The sequence below is a fragment of the Mus musculus genome, chromosome 2 (genome assembly GCF_000001635.26).
Source record: "Mus musculus strain C57BL/6J chromosome 2, GRCm38.p6 C57BL/6J".
NCBI classification, from domain to species: domain Eukaryota; kingdom Metazoa; phylum Chordata; class Mammalia; order Rodentia; family Muridae; genus Mus; species Mus musculus.
Window position 1 is genome coordinate 25023063 of NC_000068.7, and position 23628 is coordinate 25046690.

Here is a 23628-nt window from a genome sequence, read left to right on the forward strand (position 1 = left end):
AACTTCTTGAGTGTTGTTCAGGAGTTCAGCATTCAGAAGTTCTGAATTTAGGAACAGTAGTCTGGAAATGTTCCAAAATCTGAAAATGTCAGAACTCCACCACACTCCGGCAGCACGATTTCAGCCCCATGGCACTCCACAGCAGCACTCCACAGCCTGCCTTTCATCTATCCTCATCTTTACTCTTCAGAGGCTTCATGCCTTTGGGTAGGGTTAGTTCTGCTTTATTCTGTAGCTTTGTATCTTTTAGCAAATTGGGGGAATTGTTAGTCCTTCTTTCAACTGTGTATTCTTTCTTTTCTTCTGGAAACAAAATGTCACAAACATTGGCGCTTTTGTTATGGTCCTAAAGGAATCTGGGGCACTGTTCACTATTTTATCTCCTTGTCCCCATGATGTTCAAATAGAATTTTCACTGTCCTCAATGTCACCTGTTCTTTCCTGCCACCTCGATTCTCCTCTTAGCCCATACAAAGTGGTTTAAAACATTTTTTTTTTATTGTTATTCTTTTGAGACAAGATCTTGCTGTGTATCCCAGACTGGCCTCAGACTCATTGTATAGACCAGACTGACCTAGAACTAGCTGCAGGCTCCCTCTGTAGTCTCAGAATCCCCTGCTGTAGCACGCCAGTGTATGTGGCTGTCACTCCTGTCCTGTCCAGTCGATTTGTCTATCCGTGACTCATGGCTGTTCGTGTCTCCCCTCCCCCTGGAATCCCCTATCCCCTTCCCCACAAAAATTTTCGTTACTGTGTTTTGGCGCTTCTTTGTTTTGCTGAAGTTTTCTGTTTCTGTGTGTTTTAGAAGTATTAATGATTTCTGATTTCATGATTGCTGGCTATAACTAGCTACATTTCATTGTTCCTGGCAAACAACTTTGACCATTGTGTTTTTGTCTGTTGACTGACTTTTTTTTTTAAGTCAAATAATTTATTAGCACATATAATCCCCCAGAAAAATACTGCTTTGTGGTCTGCTGGGAAGGAGCAAGGCAGTGCTCCAGTGTGCACTTGTAATCCCCACCTCATGTGCAGATCTCATTTTCATAGCTGCAGAATATGGTGCTTGGTCAGGTGGGTGGGGCAGCCCTGCTACTCATTTTCAACACTGAAGGACTGACTTTTTTCATTCAAATTAAGATTCTTTGCTCTAGAGCTGGGAGTGGTAGTGCAAACCTTTACAAGCCTTTAATCCCAGCACTAGGGAGGCAGAGGCAGGCGGATTTCTGAGTTCGAGGCCATCCTGGTCTACAAAGTAAGTTCCAGGACAGCCAGGGCTATACAGAGAAACCCTGTCTCAAAAAAAAATTTTTTTTTTCTTTTCTCTAGAGGCACACCCCTTAAACTCAGCACTCGGGAAGCATAGTTCAAGGCCAGCCTGGTCAACTAAGGGAGTTCCAAGACAGCCAGAGACTACACAAGAAAAAAAAATGTTCTAAATGTTCTCTGCCACGAAATGTTCCTGTCTCCAAACAAACAATATTGTTTTTGTTGTTACTGTTTGGGTTTTTTTCCTTTTTCATTTTTGTATACCCTGCTCTTGGTGTACCTAGTAATTTAGTGTATACCATTTTTTTTTCCCAAGACAGGGTTTCTCTGTATAGCTCTGGTTGGTTGTCTTGGAACTCACTTTGTAGACCAGTCTGGCCTCGAACTCAGAAATCCTCCTGCCTCTGCCTCCCAAGGGCTGGGATTAAAGGCATGTGCCACCACTGCCTGGCCAGATTTCTTAATATATTAAATAAAATAAGTATATATATATATATATATATATATATATTTTTTTTTTTTTTTTTGGTTTTTCGAGACAGGGTTTCTCTATAGCCCTGGCTGACCTGGAACTCACTTTGTAGACCAGGCTGGCCTCGAACTCAGAAATCCACCTGCCTCTGCCTCCCAAGTGCTGGGATTAAAGGCGTGCGCCACCACGCCCGGCTAAGTATATATTTTTGAATATTATATTTTATTTAAATCTTCTGTGGCTCTCAGTGTGTGTCTATTCACAGCTCAAGTTCTGCCCTAGTTTTTGCGGCTACGGTAGTTTGGTCAGCCTGTGTGTCCTTGAGCCAGTAAGCTAGTATGGTTGCTAGCACCCTGTACTCCTTTGTTCTGTCTCTCTGTGGGGGCTCTGAAGAATCAGGCACCACAGAGGGCTCATTGTAGGCTTTTCTACCACAGCCTTGAGAGGCAGGCCATTTGCTTCATTCCCACAACTACCTTTTGGAGCTGAGGGGTGTGTGAGCAGGGGGTGGCGCCAGGCAGCAAGTGCTCAGGGCATTGGTCAGAGAAGATCATGTGCCCAGTCCATGACAAATGTCAGGACATGCTGAGCAGGCTTGTCTGTTTATCTGCATTTCTGTTTATTTAGACATACAGGTACTTTGGTTTTAGAAGGTTTGAGATGTTTATTTAATAACAGAATTATTTTTAATAACAACTATAAATAAACTATAGCTATTAACTGTAGCTATTTCATTCAATAGCTTTTCTCACCAATATGTAAAAAATATGGTCTTTCTTTCTTTTTCTTTTTTTCTTTTTTTTTTTTTTGAGACAAGGTTCCTTTGTGTAGCTCTGGCTGCCTTAGAATTCACTCTGTAGACCAGGCTGGGTGTACCACCACCACCAGGCTTAAAGATGTGTTTTATCTTTTGATACCTAAGAGGGTCATTCATTTAGCCATTTCCCACACTACCAAACATCTCTCCCCAGCTCTGTTTTTGTTTTTTGTTATTGTTTGGGTTTCTTTTCTTCTTTCTTTCTTTCTTTCTTTCTTTCTTTCTTTCTTTCTTTCTTTCTTTCTTTTTTGTGTTTTTTTGTTTTGTTTTGGGTTTGTTTTGTTTTGTTTTGTTTTGTTTTTTCAAGACAGGGTTTCTCTGTGTAGCCCTGACTGTCCTGGAACTCACTCTGTAGACCAGGCTGACCTCAAACTTAGAAATTCGCCTGCTGAGTGCTGGGATTGAAGGCATGCGCCTCTACTGCCTGGCGGTTGTTCCTTTTTTTTTTATTAGTTTATTTACTTTGCATCCCAGTTGCAGTTTCCCTCCTCTCTCCCTGCCCTTCCTCCCCACCTCCCCCATCCACTCTTCCTCAGAAAAGGGCAAGTCTCCCATGAATTATCAGCCAAACATGGCATATCAAGTAGCAGTTAGATGAGGCACCTCCCTTAACATCAGACTGGATGAGGCAGCCCAGCATGAGGAAAAGGTCTCAAGTGTAGGCAAAAAGAGACAGACAGCCCCTACTCCTGCCAACCCTGCTCCCGCTGTCAGGAGTTCTGTAAGAAGACCAAGCTACACAATTATAACACATATGCAGGAGGCCTAGGTTAAACCCATGCAGGCCCCTGCTTGTTGGTTGAGTCTCTGTGAGTCCTGGTTAATTGATTCTGTGGAGTTCCTTGATCCCTCTGGCTCCTAGAATCCTTCCTCCCCCTCTTGTACAGGATTCCCTGAGTTCTGCCTACTGTTTGGCTGTGGGGGTCCCTGCATCTGTTCCCATCAGTGGCTGGGTGAAGCCTCTGATGACAGCTGGGCTAGGTAGCAGTCTATGAGTATAGCAGAGTGTCATTGAGAATCACTTTCTATCCTGGGCCTCTGGGTAATCCAGCCTCTGCATCCTGGCCCTCCAGGCAGTGTCAGGGTTGGACTCTCTCCCATGGCTTGGGTCTCAAGCTGGACTAGTCATTGACTGGACACTCCCAGAAGTTCTGCACCATGTTTTTACCCCAGCACGTCTCATAGACAGGACAAATTATAGGTCAAAGGTTTTATGACTGGGTTGGTATCCCTATCCCTCCACTGAGAGTTGCCTGGTTATAGGAGGTGGCCAGTTCAGGCTTCATAACTCCCATTGCTAGGAGGCTGAGCTAAGGTCACCTTTGTCCATTCCTGGGAGTTTCCATTGTACAAAGTTTCTAACTCATCTCTGAGACGTCCCCAATGCAGTTGTCTTTTCCAGTCCCTTCTCCCTTTCTCCAGATCCCTCTTGTCCCCATCCCACCCCCACCTTCATTCTCTATTCCAGTCTCCCTTCCCACCCCCACCCTCGAGCCCTCCTTGTTACTTAGCTTCTCTGTGTCTGTGGATTGAAGCATGGTTGTCCTTTACAGCTAATGTCCACTTATCAGTAGGTGCATACCATGTTTGTCTTTCTAGGTCTAGGTTACCTCACACAGGATGATTTTTTTCTAGTTTTATCTATTTGCCTGCAAATTTCATGATATTACTCTTTTTTAGCAGCTGAGTAATACCCCAAATTTCTTCTGTTTTATTTTTTGAGACAGTATCATTATGTATCCTTGGGTGCTTGGAGCTTATTATGTAGACCAAGCTGGCCCCAAACCCACAAAGATCCTCCTGTTTCTGCCTCCCAAGTTCTGTGATTAAAGGTGTGCTCTACTAACCCTTGCCTTCTCAACTGTTTTAAACAATCCTGCAGCGACTATTTTTATATATGTGTGTATATGAGGTATACATGTGAGGTGTGTGTGTGTGTGTTACACATATGGTACATGTATGTGTTATATGTTTGGTGTATGCATGGTACCTAGGTGATATGTATGGGAGTTGTGTGTGTGTGATGTATATGATGTGTGTGAGAGATATATATGTGAAGTGTATGTAGTGTGTGTGTGTGGTATATGTATGATGTAGGAGGGTATATGTAGTGTGTTGTGCCATATGTATAATGTAGGAAGGTGTGTGTAGTGTGTGTAGTATATGTATAATGCAGGGTGTGTGTGTGTAGTGTGTGGTATATGTATGATGCTGGAGTGTGTGGTATATGTATGATGCAGGAGTGTGTGGTATATGTATGATGCAGGAATGTGTGTGTGTGTGTAGTGTGTGTGGTATATGTATGATACAGGAGGGTATGTAGAGTGTGTGTGGTATATGTATGATACAGGAGGGTGTGGAGTGTGTGTGGTATATGTATGATACAGGAGGGTGTGGAGTGTGTGTGGTATATGTATGATACAGGAGGGTATGTAGAGTGTGTGTGGTATATGTATGATACAGGAGGGTGTGGAGTGTGTGTGGTATATGTATGATACAGGAGGGTGTGGAGTGTGTGTGGTATATGTATGATACAGGAGGGTGTGTGGAGTGTGTGTGGTATATGTATGATACAGGAGGGTGTGGAGTGTGTGTGGTATATGTATGATGCAGAAGCAGACTTGTTTCTGCTTGTCACCACCTAGTAGGCATGTGACATGAAGTGTGGCTTCTCATCTCTCTCCCTGCTCTTAGGTTTGCTTGAAATGGCAAACCCTTCCTCAGCTCTCTTACTGCCCTGTACCTTGTGTCATCTGAAAACATGGTGGCTCTCTTGGCCGTGGCCCAGCTTCATCAGTTGCTGGTTCACTGACCATAGCCCCTGGAGCTCCACCTGGACCTCTACACCTGACTTAAGTCAGTCTCTGTGTAGACACATGTCCATCCTCTTGGAATCCTGTATCTGACAGTCTCTGGAAGCTGCTCCTGGGGTGAGGAGCAGAGATGAAGCCAGCCATTTGGAAACTGCCTTTAAGGGAGATGGGCAGCTCAGATCTGAAGATGGGTCTATGTCTGTGTCAGAGTACAACAGAAGGTCAGTTTTGGGCGGGACATTGTTGGCCAGGGATCCCATAGCATGGCAATGCCACAAGAAACCCTGGTCAAATGGGGATAAGTCTACCAGGTGGTATGAGATGTGCTTAGTCACCTTCATGGAAACAGGAGGGACACACGACAAGAGAAGAACCTGTACCAGGATCTTTTGCTGAAGGGTAGCAAGATAGAAATGTCTTTGGTCTTTCACTTGTGTTAGAGGGGTGGCCTCATCCCCTGCAGCTGAGTAGAGCCCAGGTAGAAGAACTCTGGATATCTAGGTAAGGAACTATGGGACCTATGACTGTCCTGGTCTCACGGAGGCTCTGCCTGCTTTGGTCTCTCCTCTAGATGTTCCTTCTGGTATCACCCAGGGCACACCTGCCCTGCCCCAGAATGACCTTCCTTATTGATTCTCACCTTTCTATGGGTTTGAAAATCCCACATGGATAATAGATAATAAAGGCATGTTTGTTGCTGTTCTAAGCTTACCATTTCTAGGTTAAAAAAAAACAAAACCAAAAAACCATAAAGAGAAACAAGTCCTTCCCGACACAGTAGCATATATACTATTAACACAGGCGGATTTGAGGCCAGCTTAGTCTACATAATGAGGCTGTGGGGGAAGGGGTGCTCTCACCTGGCAGAATGTTTTCCAGGTTTTCTTGCTCCTTGAGTTCCCAGGCTTTGGAGGGTTAACATAGTTTTGGTATTGCTCACAGGACTGCTTTAGTCATTGGGAAACTGAAAGCAGAGCCTGGTCGTACTGGGTGGCACCCTGCCTCATCTGGAACCTTGGAAGCTGTTCTGGTGGCCCAGCCTTCCACGTTGATTCCTGGTTCTATGCCTACAGGTCACCAGCTTGGATTTAACACAGCAAGCAGCAAATGGGACTTGGGGAACCCGCCTGGCAATCTGTCCACAGTGGCAGCACTGCCTGCTTCTGAGGATGTGCCCCTAACCGCCTTTGCTCTGGAGCTCCAACATGCCCTCAGTGCCATCGGTAAGCCACAGACATGTCCTGAAGGTAAAAGTCACCAGTCGCTCTCTACCCTGACAATGGATCTTGAGCCAGGGAGGCTCTACTCAAAGGGCACTCTCTACAAGTGAGGGATTTTGAGGCTCTGAGATCTGCATGGTCACAGAGTATATAGTAGTACATAATGTGCTAGGAATCCTTCAGATGGGGGACCCGAGACTTTGTTAGGAGGGTCTTCCTGCTACAGGACTGTGTTTATAGCACTCTGCTTGCTGGAGTGGTGTCAGAGGCCATGGCCATGGAGCTGTTGAGCATCTGGAAAGTGCCCTTAGCTGCGACCAGGTAACTCTGGTGGGGCAAGGCTTAGAACAAGAGCACTCTCTGGGCCAGCCCCTGGAATAGATTAGTCCTAGGATGAAGCCCAGAGGGATCCCGCATCAGGAAGAAGCTATTACATTTTAGAGCCTAGGGCTGGCAGGATGGCTCAGCAGTTACCTGAGATGCTGAGTTACCTGAGGGGCATAGCCCCTTTAGGGGTTCACATATAAGATAACCTACTTATCAGATATTTACATTACAATTTGTAACAGCAGGAAAATTACAGTTATGAGGTAGCAACAAAATAATTTTATGGTTAGGGTCACCACAACATGAGGAACTGTATTAAAGGGTTGCAGCATGAGGAAGGTCGAGAACACTGATATATAAAACATTAAATAATACAAACCAAAGATCTGTGAAATTGAAAGATAATACAGTATCTATTATTTATAAACTATTTTTTTTTTTTTGTTTTTGTTTTTGTTTTTTCGAGACAGGGTTTCTCTGTATAGCCCAGGCTGTCCTGGAACTCACTTTGTAGACCAGGCTGGCCTTGAACTCAGAAATCTGCCTGCCTCTGCCTCTTGAGTGCTGGGATTAAAGGCGTGTGCCACCATGTCCAGCTTATAAAGTATTCTTAAAATAAAAACTTAATGTATAGTATATATTATATATGGTTTAAATTTTTGTTGGCTTTGTTCCATTTCATTTTTGACACAGTCTTTTCATGTAGTTCTTGCTGTTTTGGAATTCTCTATGTAGACCAGGCTGGCTTTGAACTCACAGAAATCAGTCTGCCCCTGCTTCCACAGTCCTGGAATTAAAGGCATGTGTCCCCCATGCCTGGCTTGTTTGGTATTCTTGAAACATACTACAGGTGTAGAGGAAGTCCCGTTCATTTGAGGTGACACTGGTCGGATAGTTTAAGCAGAGTCCAGTGCAATGTTGGGTTGCTCGATAGAGAAAACTTCTTTATTTTGAGACAATTGTAGGATAACAAGAAATGGCCAATCAATGAGGAAAGGCCCCCATGGCCTTTCCCAGTGTCACCTCTGATGACACTGTATATGAGGCTAAGATCAGCAACATGATATTTTGTATTCTGTAAAGGTTAGCTCCAGATTCATTAGCTGTTTTTGTGTATGTATATACACATGTATGTATGTGAATGCACATGTGCTTCCTCCTTTGACACAGACATAGCTAAGACCACACCAAAGCTGCAACTCTCATTGCTATAGAAACCTTGCAGCTGCCACTTAGAAGCCGCCACATTCTATCAACTCCCTACTGACTGATATCTAAACAGCTGTCCTTGATACTGACTGCTATCCTTCTGATCTGAGAAATTTATACACATAGAATTATAGCATGTGGCCATATGAGATTTCTTTTTTCAAATACGGAGCCCTTCACACACTGGCATGCCATCTTTGTTCAGAGGCCATGCTAATCTTTGTACTTTTTCAGTTTTAGTATATGTGCTGCCAGAGCAAGCATGGCTTGCTTTCTTTACTGCTAGAGTGTATTCACACCACTAAAGGCATGATTCAGTTAACTTAGTTACCCATTATTGAAGGGTGCTTGGATGGTTTCCAGTTTGGGAATATTGTGAATTAAATTGCTGTTATCATTTGTGTAGTAGATGTGTTAGGGTCTAGGAGTTGCCCCACAAACCACATGAACACCAATGTCAGTTAAAAGGGGATGGATGGCTTATTGAATGCACACCCCAAGACTGATCCACCGGGGCAACAGCTCAGGTTCAAGAGCTGAAAGCTGTGCACTGGATATTTCCCAGGGCCCACTTATAAAGGCTAAAAATGCAAAAACCACAATGAGCTCATACTGGTAACAACTGAAAGTGTTACCTGGTGGTCGGCTCTGACTCAAACCATTTTAGACATAACAGTTCATAGTGATCTTTACTTTGTTAAGTCTTACATAAAGCTTGTAGTTTTGGAACATCTTATGATTAACAAAGCTTCTACAGACCATAACAGGATATGTGATCAGCATGACCTTGCTCTGAGTCAAGTTATTTTTCTGTGTCAATGACTGGCAGCCATGTTACAGTCTAGCTGGGGGCCATGGAACAGAATATCTACAGCTATGCTGGGGAGTGGGGAGCAGGCCTCAACAGATGGACTTTTTTCATATACATTTTCATTTTTCTGGAGTCTTAAGAGTATGTTCAGTCTAGTAGGAAACTACTAGGCTTTCTCCACAATATCTAGACCATTTTGTGTTCCCACTAGTGACATATGAAGGGCCCATTTCCTCACATCTTTGCCAATATTCTGTGTCATTAGTATTTTAGTTTTTGTTTGTTTGTTTGTTTGTTTGTTTGTTTGAGACAGGGTTTCTCTGTATAGCCCTGCTGTCCTGGAACTCACTTTGTAGACCAGGCTGGCCTCGAACTCAGAAATCCACCTGCCTCTGCCTTCCGAGTGCTGGAATTAAAGGCATGCACCACCATGCCCGGCTAGTATTTTAGTTTTAACCATTCTGATAGAAGCATGGTGATAGCAGGGTCTAATTTTATGTATTTATTTAATTTTTTATTGTGTTTTATTTTTTTGAGACAGGATCTTACGATGTTGTCTTGGCTGGCCTGAAGATCACTGTATAGACTAGGCTGGCCTTGAACTCACAGAGATCTACCTATCCCTGCCTCCTGAGTGCTAGAATCAAAGGTGTGCGCTACCACCACCCAGCTTCTTTTTCTCATTGTCTGATTGGGCTGTTTATTTTCTTACTGTGGAGGCTGGGGGGGAAGGGGACTCACTTTTTAAAGTCAGGTATGGCAGCACATACCTGTAATCCCAGCACCTGGGAGGCAGAGACAGAGGATTGCTGCAAATGGGAGCCAGCCTGATTCTCATAGTGAGTTGTAAGCCAGTCACAGCTACATAGAAAGATCTTTGACTTACCAAAAAAACCCAAAACAACAAAAACAATAAAAACCCTTGCTTTTGAAGAGTAGTAGAATCAAAGCAAATTGGGAAGAATCCTGGATTGCACAGCCATTCCCTGCCCTTTTCCATGCAGAGCTACCCCACGACTGTCACCCCCTGCAGAGTGGGACTTGTGTCAAGTCTGAATTGCTCAGGGTACAGAGTACACATGAGAGCTCACTCCTGTTGTAGTTCTGTGGGCAGATATGTGTGACAATGAGTGCTCACTACTATAGGATCACGGAAGGTATTTTCTACAGTCCTGAGAGTCCTCTGTGCTCTCTGCAGAGCTTCTCCAGAGCAAACCCTGGTGGCCGCTGGTCTTTTGTTGTTTCCCTAATGTAGCTATTTTTTCAGAGTGACACATGGTTGGGATTCTATATGTGAGTTCCCTCTATGTCTTTTGGTAGGTGATTTGATAACTTCCTGTGTGCTTTGTTTTGCTTTTGTTTTTGTTTTCAAGACAGGATTTCTCTGTGTAGCCCTGGCTGTCCTGGAACTCACTCTGTAGACCAGGCTGGCCTCGAACTCAGAAATCTGCCTGCCTCTGGGCATGCTCCACTACTGCCCAGCTTGATAACTTTTTAAAACAATTTTTATTTTTGTAATGATCTATTTATTTATTATTTATTTGCATTTTATGTGCACTGTCATTTTGCCTGCGTGTATGTGTATGTGAGGGTATCAGATTTCCTCAAATAGACAGTTGTGAGCTGCCATGTGGGTGCTGGGAATTGATCTTGGGTCCTCTGGAAGAGCAGCCAGTGCTTTTAACCACTGAGCCAGCTCTCCCACCCAAAAGTTGTTTTTTTAAAACTTTCCTTTGTTCAGTTAGCTAGCAGTTTACCCACCTCGTGAGGGGAGTGCTGGTGGCTTCCAGTCGTGGCCGTGACGACTATTGGCTTCCATGTGCAGATTTTGTATGAACATGTTTGCAGCTCCTTTGGGTAAACAGCAAGGAACATGATTCCTGGATCATATGGCAAATATATGATGACCGGTGCTGCCCCATTTTAATTATGTTTCCCTTTGATAAGTGATACAAGACATTTCTCATCTGCTCTGCTCATCTGTATGTCACTGACTCAGCTAGGCTAGCTAGTTAGCAGGGTCCTCCTGTTTCTGCCCCACCAGTGCTGAGGTTGCAGGCCAGCCTGGACTTCTTCATGGGCACTAGGGATCTAAGTTCTGGTCCTCAGGTTTATATGGCAAGCACTTTGTCAACTGAGCCATCTCCCCTGGCTCTCCTGGTTGTTTTCATAGTGTTGAAGTTTAAGACTCTTTTGTATATATTTTAGATAACAGTTTTCTATTACACAGTTATTTTTGTGAATATTTTTTCCTGATCTTTCCTATCTTGTCATTTTATTCATTGAACACTCTTTCTTTCTTTCTTTCTTTCTTTCTTTCTTTCTTTCTTTCTTTCTTTCTTTCTTTCTTTCTAAAGAATTATTTATTTTATGTATATGAATACACTGTCACTATCTCCAGACACACCAGGAGAGGACATTGGATCCCATTGCAGATGGTTGTGAACCTCCATGTGCTTGATGGGAATTGAACTCAGGACCTCTGGAAGAGCAGTCAGTGCTCTTAACCACTGAGCCATCTCTCTCCAGCCTGAACACTATCTTTCTTTTTCTTGTTCTTTTTAAAATCTATTTAATTTTATTTTATGTGCATTGGTGTTTTGCCTGCATGTGTAAGGTTATCAGATTCCCTGGAATTGGAATTGCAGACAGTTGTGAGCTGTCATGACAGTCCTGGGAGTTGAACCTCAGTCCTCTGGAAGAGCAACCAGTGCTCTTAACCACTGAGCCATCTCCTCAAGACCCCAACACTGTCTTTCACAGAGCAGGAATTTTTATAGACTGCAAGTATAATTTACCAGTTATTTATTTCATGGGTCACATCTTTGGGTTGGCATCACCAAATTCATCACTAAGCAGCAAGAGAGAATACTCACACACCAGATGTGTGTGACCCTACTCCTGGAGTTACATGACAAGTAGCTGGCCACCCCACCCAGATGGGACCAATGACAAACTAAAGGCCACCAAAGCCTTACATGGTGAACCAGTGAGTTTTACTGGGACTACTTACAGGTGCAAAAGTGACTCAGACACAGCTGTATCACACAGGTGCAGAAGTGACTCAGACACAGCTGCATCACACAGGTGCAGAAGTGACTCAGACACAGATGTACCACACAGGTGCCTAAGTGACTCAGACACATATGTATCATACAGGTGCAGAAGTGACTCAGATACAGCTGTATCACACAGGTGCAGAAGTGACTCAGACACAGCTGTATCACACAGTGCAAAAGTGACGCAGACACAGCTGTATCACACAGGTGCAGAAGTGACTCAGAGACAGCTGCATCACCATGGCCCACCCCAGCATGGTGACAGCCACAACAGCTGAAAACCTAGAGCGAGCAATATGGCATAACGCGTAGGCAGCTCAACATGGTGGAGAGTGTCCTTTCCAGGTAGCTCAGCTGCTCTCTTATTCCTTCAGGCAGTTTGGCTGATCTGCCTCTTCCAAGCCATGCGAATCTCTCAGCAGTCCTTGCTGCATGTGTGCACTTGGGAAGGGAAGAACCTAGTGAGTCTGGTTAGTGTATGAGTTGTTTACTTCCTTAGTTTAACTAGCTTCCCTACAAGATGCAAACTTTCTCTCTCCTTGTAACTTCTTGTATCATTTTTTAAATATTCTGTCTTTTTTAAAAAATATTTATTTACTTATTATATGTAAGTACACTGCAGCTGTCTTCAGACACACCAGAAGAGGGAGTCAGATCTTACGGATGGTTGTGAGCCACCATGTGGTTTCTGGGACTTGAACTCAGGACCTTCAGAAGAGCAGTCGGGTGCTCTTACTCGCTGAGCCATCTCACCAGCCCCCTATTCTGTCTTTTTTGTTTCTTAATGGTTTTTCTAGACAGGGTTTCCTCTGTGTAACATAACCCTGGCTGACCAAGTCCTGGAGTCTTTGTAGACCAGGTTGGCCTTAAATTCACAGAGATCCACACGTCTCTGCTTCCCAAGTGCTGAGATTAAAGGCGTGTACCACCACACCCAGCTAATATCCTGTGTCTTAACTGGCTTCCCACTAAGGAGAAAGCTGCTATGCAAACCCAAAGCAAGTTTATTGGAGTGGGCGGCAAGGAACAACAGGGGTACTGGTCCAGTGTCAGCTGGTCTCTAGGGCTCAGGAAGGCTGCTCAGGAACCTGGAAAGCAGCCTGCCTTGGTTGGGTATTATACCTCATGAGATAGGACCCGCTGGGTCAAGGTCAAGATGTTGGAGAATATCCTGTGTCTAAGAGAGCTGAACCCAGCTCTCTTGACCCCCCCCAGCCCCCACCCCCCAAATCTCGGGAATCAGCACGTCCTGGGGCGATCTTTAGAGCTACAAGTAAGAAAGGGAGAAGTGGCTAGGAAGCCCAAGGCTACCTGGGAAACTGTCCTGTCAGTTGAGTCAGACCCTCGTTTGGGAAGCCACATTGTGTCACCTTTGCCCTGAGTCTGGTGACTGCCTTTGGTAGGTCCTTCGATTTCCAAGGGCGTTACGCTTGTGGAGAATCCACAGATGAAAACAGACGTTTTCTTTTTTCATGGAAGGTGTTGTTCCTTTGTCCTCTAGTTTCCCTGGATCCAGGAATCTAGAAGAGAAGCTGTCAGGCAGCCAGGTGACAGTGTTGTCCCAGCCAGCAGGCACGTGGGATGGCACCTGACGGCCTTTAGGCTATACTCCATAGAGTGAAGAGCGGTAGCATGGGTGAGCCTCCTGACTTTTGAAATACCTGGTTCCAATAAGTCCAGAGGCTGCTCTCACCTAGACTTGCCTACTTTGTGCTCTGTAGGAGGAAGCATCCTGCCTTCCTACACAGAACCAGAGCCTTTGGCAGACAGAGACATGGTCACCATGGGCTTGATGGCAAGATCTGGAAGCTTTGGCTGTGAGAGCCTAGACTATGATCTCTAGACTAGGGAGCTCTACACTTCTTTTATAGAGCTTCCAAGAGCAGCAGGGGAACTTAGACAGCAAAGATACCCTGAAGGCAGGTGGAGTCAGGCGGGGTACTTAGACAGCAGAAGCACCTGGAGGGCCGGCAGACCCAGTGGGGTTAGGCCAGCAGCTAGTTCCCTGTCTTGTTTTTTGTTTTTGTTTGTTTGTTGTATGTGTGTGTGTTGTTTTTAATATTGATTGATTGAATTAATGCTTTGTCTGCATGTACACTTGCATGCCAGAAATGGGCGCCAGATCCATCAGGTCCCAGTATAGATGATCATGAGCCACCATGTGGTTGCTGGGAATTAAACTCAGAACCCCTGGAAGAGCAGCCGCTACTCTTAACCACTGAGCCATCCCTCCAGCCCGCACCTACATGTTTTGTGTTGCAAGATCTCATCTATCTTACGCAGGATGGCCTCTTAACAGGGATGGATATTAAAAATGTGTGGCTACTTGCTACTGTCCAGGTTGAAGCAGTGGCCTCGAGGTGCATATGGACCTGCTGTCCTCTGCTCTTCCTCTGTAGTGGGACAGATTTGCCTGCTTAAAAAGTTTCTACTCCCCCTCATCCCCGAGACAGGGTTTCTCTGTGTAGCCCTGGCTGTCCTGGAACTCAGAATTCACTTACCTCTGCCTCCCCAGTGTTGGGATTAAAGACAAGTGCCACCACAGGGTCTCACGTTGTATCTCTGGCTGGCCTGGAACTCCCAGAGGTCCACCTCCCTCTGCAAGCAGGTGCCACCATGCCTAGCTGCATTTGTACAGTTTAACTTGGAATTGTGATAGTTACATCCTAGTAGTCTTCACGACTGTAAAGATCCCCTTATTCTGTATGCCTCCAAGGAACAGCTGCTAATGAAAATTTGATACTGTTGCCAGATGCAGTGGAGTTTGCTTGTAGTCCCAGCTTCTAAAAGGCAGAGCTGGGTCAACTTCTTGAATTTAGGAGTTCAAGGCCAGCTTGAGACACTGTTTAGAGAAAGGGTGGACTCTTATAAATTCTCTCTTAATTGCACACTCTTAGAAGAGCTTGTTTAGAATGATTTTGTTGTTGTTGTTGTTGTTGTTTGTTTGTTTGTTTGTTTTCAGGGGGTGGGGGTTGAGACAGGGGTTTTCTGTGTAGCCCTGGCTGTCCTGGAACTCACTTTGTAGACCAAGCTGGCCTCGAACTCAGAAATTCGCCTGCCTCTGCCTCCCGAGTGCTGGGATCAAAGGCGTGACCCACCACGCCCTGCCTGTTGTTTTTTTTTTTTTTTTAAGACAATGTCTAACTCTGTAGCTCTAGACTAGCAGATCTGGAAGCATGTAGACCAGGCTAGCCTTGAATTTATAAAGATCCACCTGCCTCTACTTTCTAAGTGCTGGGATTTGAGGCTGGGTCATCATGATTGGCTTGTTAAGAGTGATTTAAGTCCCCTTGTGTATTATTTTTGGCTTTCCCATGGCTAGGCCTTTTTCCACCTACGGCCATGTGAGGCAGTTTCCTGAGGTGCCCAGTGCTCTGCCCTCTGCATTGCTTCTGGGCCACAGGTGACCCTTCCTTAGCTAATTTGAGAAGCATGGTTGTGAAAGCTTGTCACCTGCTTGTGAATGGACTAGATTTAGATCCAGGCCACTTTAGATGTGGCTTTGGGCAATTACAGGATTTCAGGCTTTACTGTGGCATGCTGTGTGTGCTACCACCCTGTGTCCACACACCTGATTGCAGGTAGGATTGTAAGGACTTGGTTCATATGTCCACAGGAGACCCAGATTTGGAGAGGCAGCCTAAAAGCGTGGCTCATCCCGTTGCCAGCAATCCCTCTCAAGGAGCTGGCCCCAGGACAAGGTGTAAACCCTGATCCCTTGCTTTTCCTAAGAGGTGGCTGCTGGGACAGACTTCTGAAATAGGTGGTTGTTTTCAGGTCCTGTCCTGCTGCTGACCAGTGACAACATCAAACAACGCCTGGGTTCCGCTGCTCTAGACAGGTGCGCCCCTGCCCCCGTGTGGTCTCACATGGAGAATTTTAGCCAATTCGAACTTCTTTCTTAGCTGTCCTGGCATGGTCCTAAGATGGGCCTCATTATCCCTGTGCTTGGTGTCTGCACATGACAGCATGTTCCTTGTCCAGCTGTATTCTCTATTCTGTATATGTCCTTGGGTACCACTAGAGGTCCAGGAGACAACAGGCCTCTCTTTAACATATAGGCAGCTTTGCATCTCACTTTCTCTTAAGCCACCAACCTCTAGACCTGGCCACAGCCTCTGTTCAACTGCCCAGTTCCAAGCCTCCTTTGCTGTTCTGTGGGAGGGATGCTAATGAAGAAGGTGAGAGGCCAGCAATCAGGAGGCAGAGGCAGACCAATCTCTGTAAATTCAAGGCTAGTGTAGCCTACAGAGTGAGTTCCAGGCCAGCAGTGCCATATAGTGAGATACTGTTAAATAAAAAAAAAAAAAAAAAAAAAGAAAGAAAAAAAAAGAAAAGAAAAGAAAAAAATTTGGGGGCTGGTGTCTGCTCTATCAGAGGTCCTGAGTTCAGTTCCCAGCAACCACATGGTGGCTCATGACACCTATAAAGGGATCTGTTTCCACCTTCTGGCCTGCAGATATATATGCAGACAGAGCACTCATACATAAATAAAATTTAAAAATTATTTTAAGAAGGTGAGGTGCTGCCCTGTGTCTTGCAGCATCCATGAGTACCGGCTCTCCAGTTGGCTGGGCCAGCAGGAGGACATCCACCGGATTGTGCTGTATCAGGCAGACGGCACACTCACACCGTGGACCCAGCGCTGCATCCGGCAGGCTGACTGCATCCTCATCGTGGGCTTGGGTGAGCAAGAGCCAGCAGTAGGTGAGGTGAGTGCTCAGAGGGACTTCCATCTCCTGAACTATGTCCATCTTTGCTTTGGTTGAAATATTACTCAGAAGAGGACCCACATATCTACCACCCACTCTTTAGACGCTTTGCAGTATTCACTCTTAGAGATTATAGAGAAACAGAGGCCTATTTTATATCATTCTGAAATTTATTTTTGGGTGTTTTGGGACAGGGTTTCACTCTGTATCCCTGACTGTCCTGGAACTCACTATATAGACCAGGCTGGCCTCTGAACTCATAGAGATCCCTCTGCATCTGCCACCCAAGCGCTGGGATCAGAGGTGTGTGCCACCTCCACCCAGCATGAAATTTGCCTTTCCATCAGCAGGTAGGATTTTGATACAGACACCCTCCACCCCCCACCCCAGGTTTGGTCCATTTTGGTGGCTGTTGTTTTTCCGTTGTGAGCACTGCACCATCTGTGCTTGCAGCCTCTGCTGGTTACTTCACAGCACCGAATCCAGTGCCAGTTGTCTTCAGAGGCTTTCAGGCTGTTGACCCCAGAGGGTTTGTTTGCTCTTATTAGATTCGGCCAAGTGCTGAGCGGCTTGTTTTCAGTTTCCCTTTGTGAATGGCTGCAGGTATGGCTGAAAAGCCCCATGTCCTTCCCAGAAATGAAAACTCTGAGGAGCAATAAGTCTTCATTTTGATTAGTGTTCTCGTCTCCTCTCTGGTCTACCTGCTCAGCTCTCATTTCAGGCATCTCCTCTGCCTGTCTAATCTGGGAGCAGCCAAGTTCATCCCCTCTGGCGTGACCCCCCATTGTAGAGAAGCTGTGCTGTTTTGTAAGGGCAGTTCCCCAAAAGGTGTGCGTCATTTGTAAAGGTTGTAGCACACATTCATGAAGTAGTATTTGAGATACAGGACATGCTCCTGTCTCGTACTCCGAGCACCCTCACAGTCATGTTGGCCACCCAGCATTTACAGTTGAGTGGACCATGTGGTCAGAGTATTAGTAACCCCAAGATGGGCCGTCTTTATAGCCTAGCTACTAACTAGACCAATCACACACTGTCTTCTCTGGGGCCAGTCATCAGGGTATTGTTGAGTGTAGATCTTGGGGACAACTCTGTGATGGTCCTTGGTTCTATATATTGTGCTCAGTGCTCAGGCTTGCCTGAACTTGCTGACCAGGCCCTTCTCTTCCCCTAGCTGGAGCAGATGTTGGAGAGCACAGCTGTGCGTGCCCAGAAGCAGCTAATCTTGCTGCACAAAGAGGACGGTCCAGTGCCTTCCCGCACAGTGGAGTGGCTCAACATGCGAAGTTGGTGTTCTGGCCATTTGCACCTCTGCTGCCCACGCCGTGTCTTCTCCAAGAGAAGCTTGCCCAAGCTGGTAAGACCTGGTGGGCTGGCTCAGTGGGACTTGGCCCTGACTACATCATTTCTGGCCTTCAGCTATATATTTAAAACTGTCTTCCTCCCCCTTTATGCAGCATCAGGGCTTGTGGGTTCTGGTTGGGCTTGCCTCTGCCTCTGAACTCTGACTGTGACCTTAACTCTTGTGCTACCTTGCAGATGAAGAAAGGCACAACATGGTGGGAGCACAAGCACAGAGGCCATCAAGACCTGGGAAGGCCAGGAGTCTGTGCTTGACTTAGGTTCAGGGTCCAAGGCTGAGAGCCTCACATTTAGCCAAAGCCCCAGAGAGATCTCATGATCAGGTCCCTACACTATCCCTTCAGGGCAGAAGCAGACACAATCCTGAGACACTTCTTCCTTGGGTCAGCTTTAGTTCTTCGGGCCCAGTGTGAAAACTAGGTGGTGCCCACATGCCATAGCTCATTCAACCCTCACAGCTCAATGGACAGCATCCTGTTAACTGCATCTCTGCTCCTGAGAATACTGTCTACATAGAGGGCCAGTGGAGAGACTCAGGTGGGACATCCTGGGGGGCTCTGTGGTCTTAGGTAGTCTATAAGCTCCCTCCAGGTTTGTTTGTCCTCTGCCAGCACCCACCAGGTAAGCTTGGACCTTTCCGGGCACTTGGGTGCTCATAGGACTGTGTTCTGGAAAGGATAGGATATGAGGCAAATCAAGACATGCAGAGTTAAAAAAACAAAAACAAACAAACAAAAAAACCAAATAGCTGGACGTGGTGGCACATGCCTTTAATCCAGGCAGAGGCAGGCGAATTTCTGAGTTTGAGGCCAGCCTGGTCTACAAAGTGAGTTCCAAGACAGCCAGGGCTATACAGAGAAACCCTGTCTCGAAAGAGCAAAAAGAAAAAAAAAAGACATGCAGAGTTTTAGCTGAAGAAATACACAGACCTCTGTCTTCCTTTGGCTCCTCTCAGGTCGAGATGTACACACGTGTTTTCCAACGACCACCAGACCGTCATTCTGATTTTTCCCGCCTGGCACGGATGCTGACAGGCAATGCCATTGCCTTGGTGCTTGGAGGGGGTGGAGCTAGGTGAGTTCCCATCCAACTGTGTGCTATGTATGTGGGAATGACAGTTATTCCCACCAGCTTTACCCTGACTGAGGAAGATGATAGTGTGGTGCCATAGATGAAGAGACCCTTGGGCCACGCTAGTACCCCAGGAAAGAGTCTGCATGGATGGCAAGGGTGTGGTCTGCATGCCTAAGTATCTGGGTATATGAACGTTTATAGCCCAGATGTTCTGGATTCCACTGATGCCAGTTTGGTAGAAGAAAATGTGTATATTGTCTGAGCATCTATGCTTAGAAGCATTTGTTTGGTTCTAAGCCATGTGTCTCCTCTTTGAATATTGTCTGCTCCTGTCCTATGTTGGTTCCCCATTGGGCTCCCATGAAGTTCTTCCCACTTTAATATACTTTCTGTGGAGGAATGACCTGATGTGCTCATGAACTAGAAAAATGGTCTTTACTTCTTTGGGCTCTGGGTTCTTTAAAGGACTTTTATTTAACCCGTGTAATTCCTGCCCTGAGTTGTCATCTGATCCTTCTGAGCTGAAAGAGGTGGAGGCCCAGGGTATCATGGGGAAGATGAAGTGGTGATCCAGATATTCATGAAGGGTGGCATCAGAGTGCCCCTCTCTCAAGAAGAGGGTGCTCTGGCCTCTGTAAGCTGAGTCCTGGCTCTGCTCAATTTGGTAGTGAAGCGATACGCCACTGTATCCTGAGATCCTGGGGAAAGCTGGCCTAGCGGAGTGGTGTGACAGCCTCCATTGTCAGGTAGTGAGAGGCCCTGGTCCTATCTGTGGCTCTGGGTAGTAGAAGCTTAGAACAGTTAGGTCTAGACCTGGTCCTGGTTTGCAGGTCGATGAATTCTTCACTTTGCTCAAGGGGTACTCAACAGCCATATAGTTCTGTGAGATAAAAGAAGCAGTCATCTGCCTGCCCCTCCCAGAGCCAAGTCTACAAGACTGCCCAGAAGTGACTACGTTCAACCTTCCAACAATGAGCATGCGCTGCTCTCTGTGAACACTCGTGGTCCGTGGCTCTGCCTCTGTCTGTCTCTTGCTCTCATCGTCCTCATGAGGTCCCAGCACTGCGGCAGCCAGCACTGTGACAGCCCGTGCTGTGCTGGCAGTGTGTGTGCGGCATTGTAAGGGTGCAGCTCTTTCAGAGATGAATCCTATCCATGGGACCCTGACATCATTTCCTTCTTAGGAGTTTCTGACTGCTGTGTTTGCTTCAGTTCCATTTGCAGTATTATTGGTGTACTGGCGAACACTCCCAGAGAGAGCACTCACACCCTCTCCATCCAGATCGTCTCCTTTTGAGATTTCTAGGGTTGCGCACCCTCCAGCCCACCAGTCCCTCATCTTTACTGATGTCTTTCCAGCTGACTGTTGGACCTGAAATTTATCTTTGCCACCATCCTAACAAGTGCCTTTGTTTTATTCCCTTGTTTAGCTTCATTTTCTATATCTCCTGTCTTCATCTTTGTAGAAATCTCCTGCAGAGGCTGTGTGGGAGGTCACAGTATTAGCATTGGACCTGTCCACAGGCCTTCTCCTCTGCTCTCAGACTTGAGCGAGGGTTTGGCTAGGCATAGAATTCAGAATGAAAATCATCTCTGAGAATCTGTGCCAGAGTTGTATTGTGTGTGTAGCTTGGGTATTGTCGAGATTACCAATACTGTTTACTCAGTGCTCTGACTTTCCTGTCCCTGGAGCCTTAGGGAGTTCTTTTAATTTTGTTGTTTGGAAGGATGTGCTAGCGGCTCAGTGCTGCTGCTGCTGGTCTCACTTGTGATGCAGTCCCCCGAGACCTTTCACATTTGGAAATCGATGTGGTTGAAACTCTAGGAGATGTTTCAGTTTTAACTATTTGATGTATGTAGGTATTTTATCTGCATGTGCAGCTCATGAATATCTATTGTCTGCAGAGACCTAGAGAGGGTGTCGGATCCTCTAGAACTGTAGTCATAGTTATGAGCTGACATGTAGGTGCTGGGAATTAAACCCAAACCCTCCGGAGGCTCAGTGTGCTCTGAGCCGCTGAACCATCTCTCTAGTCCCAAAGTGTTCCATTTTTAAAAACAGTCTTTGCTTTTCTCTGTTCTCTTTTCCCAGAGCTTAATAGTGGTGTCCTAAGAGACGCCTCTGCTTCTATCTTTTTTTTTTAAAGATTTATTTATTATCATACATAAGTACACTGTAGCTGTCTTCAGACGCGCCAGAAGAGGGCATCAGATCTCATTACGGATGGTTGTGAGCCACCATGTGGTTGCTGGGAATTGAACTCAGGACCTTCGGAAGAGCAGTCAGTGCTCTTACCCGATGAGCCATCTCTCCAGCCCTTTTCATATCTTTTTAAACTCTGTTTTTGTTCTGTTTCCTTAGAGATTTTTTTCAATTGTATCTTTCAACTATAATTTTTCAACTAAAATATTTTAACACTTTCAATTTTATTTTTTCTTTATTTTGTTTTGTTTGAGACAGGTTCTCTTTACCTGATCCAGGCTGGCCTGGAGTTTGAGATTGTCCTGCCAGAGCCTCACAGGTGTTATAAATGTTACCGTCATGTTATAACTTGGGGACGGCCTTTTCCTCCCATAGTGTTGTCTCTTTCCTTAATGTGATTCGAGACCGCCAGTGGCACGTCTTTTATTTATTGCTTTGTTTGCTTGCTCAGAATTTCCCATGCGTGTTCATTGTCTAGGTTTGCCCATCAGAGTGATGACTGACGTTTGTTTGGGTTCTAGTTGGGGGTCCATCATGAGATGCCCTCATCACTGGATTTTTGACAGCCTTCCTTCTGTTTTTGACAGATGTTTGAGCTTTTTGGTCCAGTTATAAGGAGCAAAATTATAATCATTCTTTTTCTTTTAGTGGATATATGTTTTTCTTTCCTTTGGGACAACTATAGGAGTGGAATTACCTGATCATGGGGTCGTGACACCGTTTACAGCCCACCAGCCATTGTGTGAGAGCTCTGCTTTCCTCTTCTACTTTACCCTGGATGTTGTCAGACTTTAGTTTGAAGCCACTCAGGTTCCCCTCTCTCATTGTCTTTGTTGCAAAGCATCCATTTGAAGTCTTCTGCTCCCCCTCCCCCCCCCAGAGAATTTCCAGGTGCATTTATGTCAGTGTTGTCCCTCAGTCTCTGGTTCTCTTTCAGTGGCAGCTTTGAATGAAGGAACTAATTTTTACATCACTCTCTGTCTCTATCTCTCTGCCTCTCTGTGTGTCTCTGCCTCTGTCTGTCTGTCTGTGCATGTATGTGCGTGCCTGTGTGTGTGTGTGTGTGTGTGTGTGTGTGTGTCTGCAGTGGTCCCAGAGGACAACCTCAGGTGTCATTTCTCAGGTATCAGGTACCATCTACCTTGCTTTTTGAGACAGGGTCTTTTAGCATAGAGTTTGCCAAGCAGGCTAGGCTGCTCTCCAGGCCCCTAGCAGCTCAGTAACTATGTAGCTTACTACTAGCCATCTGCAGTGATCTGTTGTCTCTATATTGACTCTTCTTCCAGTAAAGTCTTTTCAATCCTTTTGTAGCTATTCTGTAATACACACACATAGACACACACACACACAGATACAAAGGCACACACATACACACATAGGCATGTACACACAGACATACACACACAGACACATATATACACACACACAGGCATACACACACACACCCAGACACACACACACATGCACACACACAGACACACACATATACATATAGACACACACACATATGTTCAATGTGTGATATGAGAGTTAATTAGTAATTAAGACAGTATGAAAGAGCATGAGACAGCCAGTTATCAAGGGAAATTAGAACTACTTGATAAATTGCTGCCAGTGAACCCGTGGCAGCTTGTGAGTTTATTCTTTATTTAGTAAATTCTTAACATTGGGGAGGAGGAGGATGGTGAATTTGAGGCCAGCACAGGACCTCTCAGAAAATGGACAAGAGCAGATATTAGAAAGTGTCAACAGAGCAAAAGTGTAAGCTTTGAAAGGGCAGTCAGGGAAAAAAAAAGAGTGAGATGGGAGGCCCCACTGTGAAAGTGTCAGGTCGGATGTTACTGCAGCTGTGATTTCAGGACAGCAATATCCATGGTATGCTGGCACAGTAGAGTTATGCCTTCTCTCTCTCGGGCTGTGTCTGCTCTGCTGTTGCACGCATTTGTTGGTTTCGGCATTGCAGTTATGTATTTCATGTCTATAATCTCTACCTGATCCTGTGTATAGTTTCCCATTCTATGTCCGTTACCAATCTTGCCTTAATCTAGTCAACTCTTGTTTTTTGTTGTTTGTTTGGAGTTTGGGCTATTGTTGTTGTTGGGTTTTTTGTTTTTTGTTTTTTGAGAAAAGGTCTCAGTATTTAACCCTGGCTGGCTGGAACTCTCTGTGTAGACCAGTCTGGCTTTCAGCTCACAGAGATTAACCTGCCTCTGCCTCCCAAGTACTAGAATTAAAGGCGTGCACCACCATGCCCAGTTCTCAACCATAGGTTTGGCTTGG

General features: G+C 45.6%; 1 protein-coding gene and 1 pseudogene across 19 annotated transcripts in view; one reads left to right on the forward strand and one right to left on the reverse strand.

Moving 5' to 3' along the window:
- The window catches only part of Pnpla7 (patatin-like phospholipase domain containing 7), a 78083-nt gene that overhangs the window by 47073 nt on the left and 7382 nt on the right, over positions 1-23628 (forward strand). For 17 of the 19 annotated variants that reach the window (XM_006498017.4, XM_030250966.1, XM_017318029.2 and 14 more), the window contains 5 exons: positions 6445-6594; positions 15775-15838; positions 16541-16709; positions 17884-18066; positions 19027-19145. In XM_006498017.4, the coding sequence (XP_006498080.1) occupies positions 6445-6594; positions 15775-15838; positions 16541-16709; positions 17884-18066; positions 19027-19145 (685 nt within the window). The remainder of the gene's footprint in view (positions 1-6444; positions 6595-15774; positions 15839-16540; positions 16710-17883; positions 18067-19026; positions 19146-23628) is intronic. The other 2 variants (XR_001782552.2, XR_001782553.2) reach the window with 1 other exon arrangement.
- Gm24875 lies at positions 8288-8387 on the reverse strand (annotated as a pseudogene).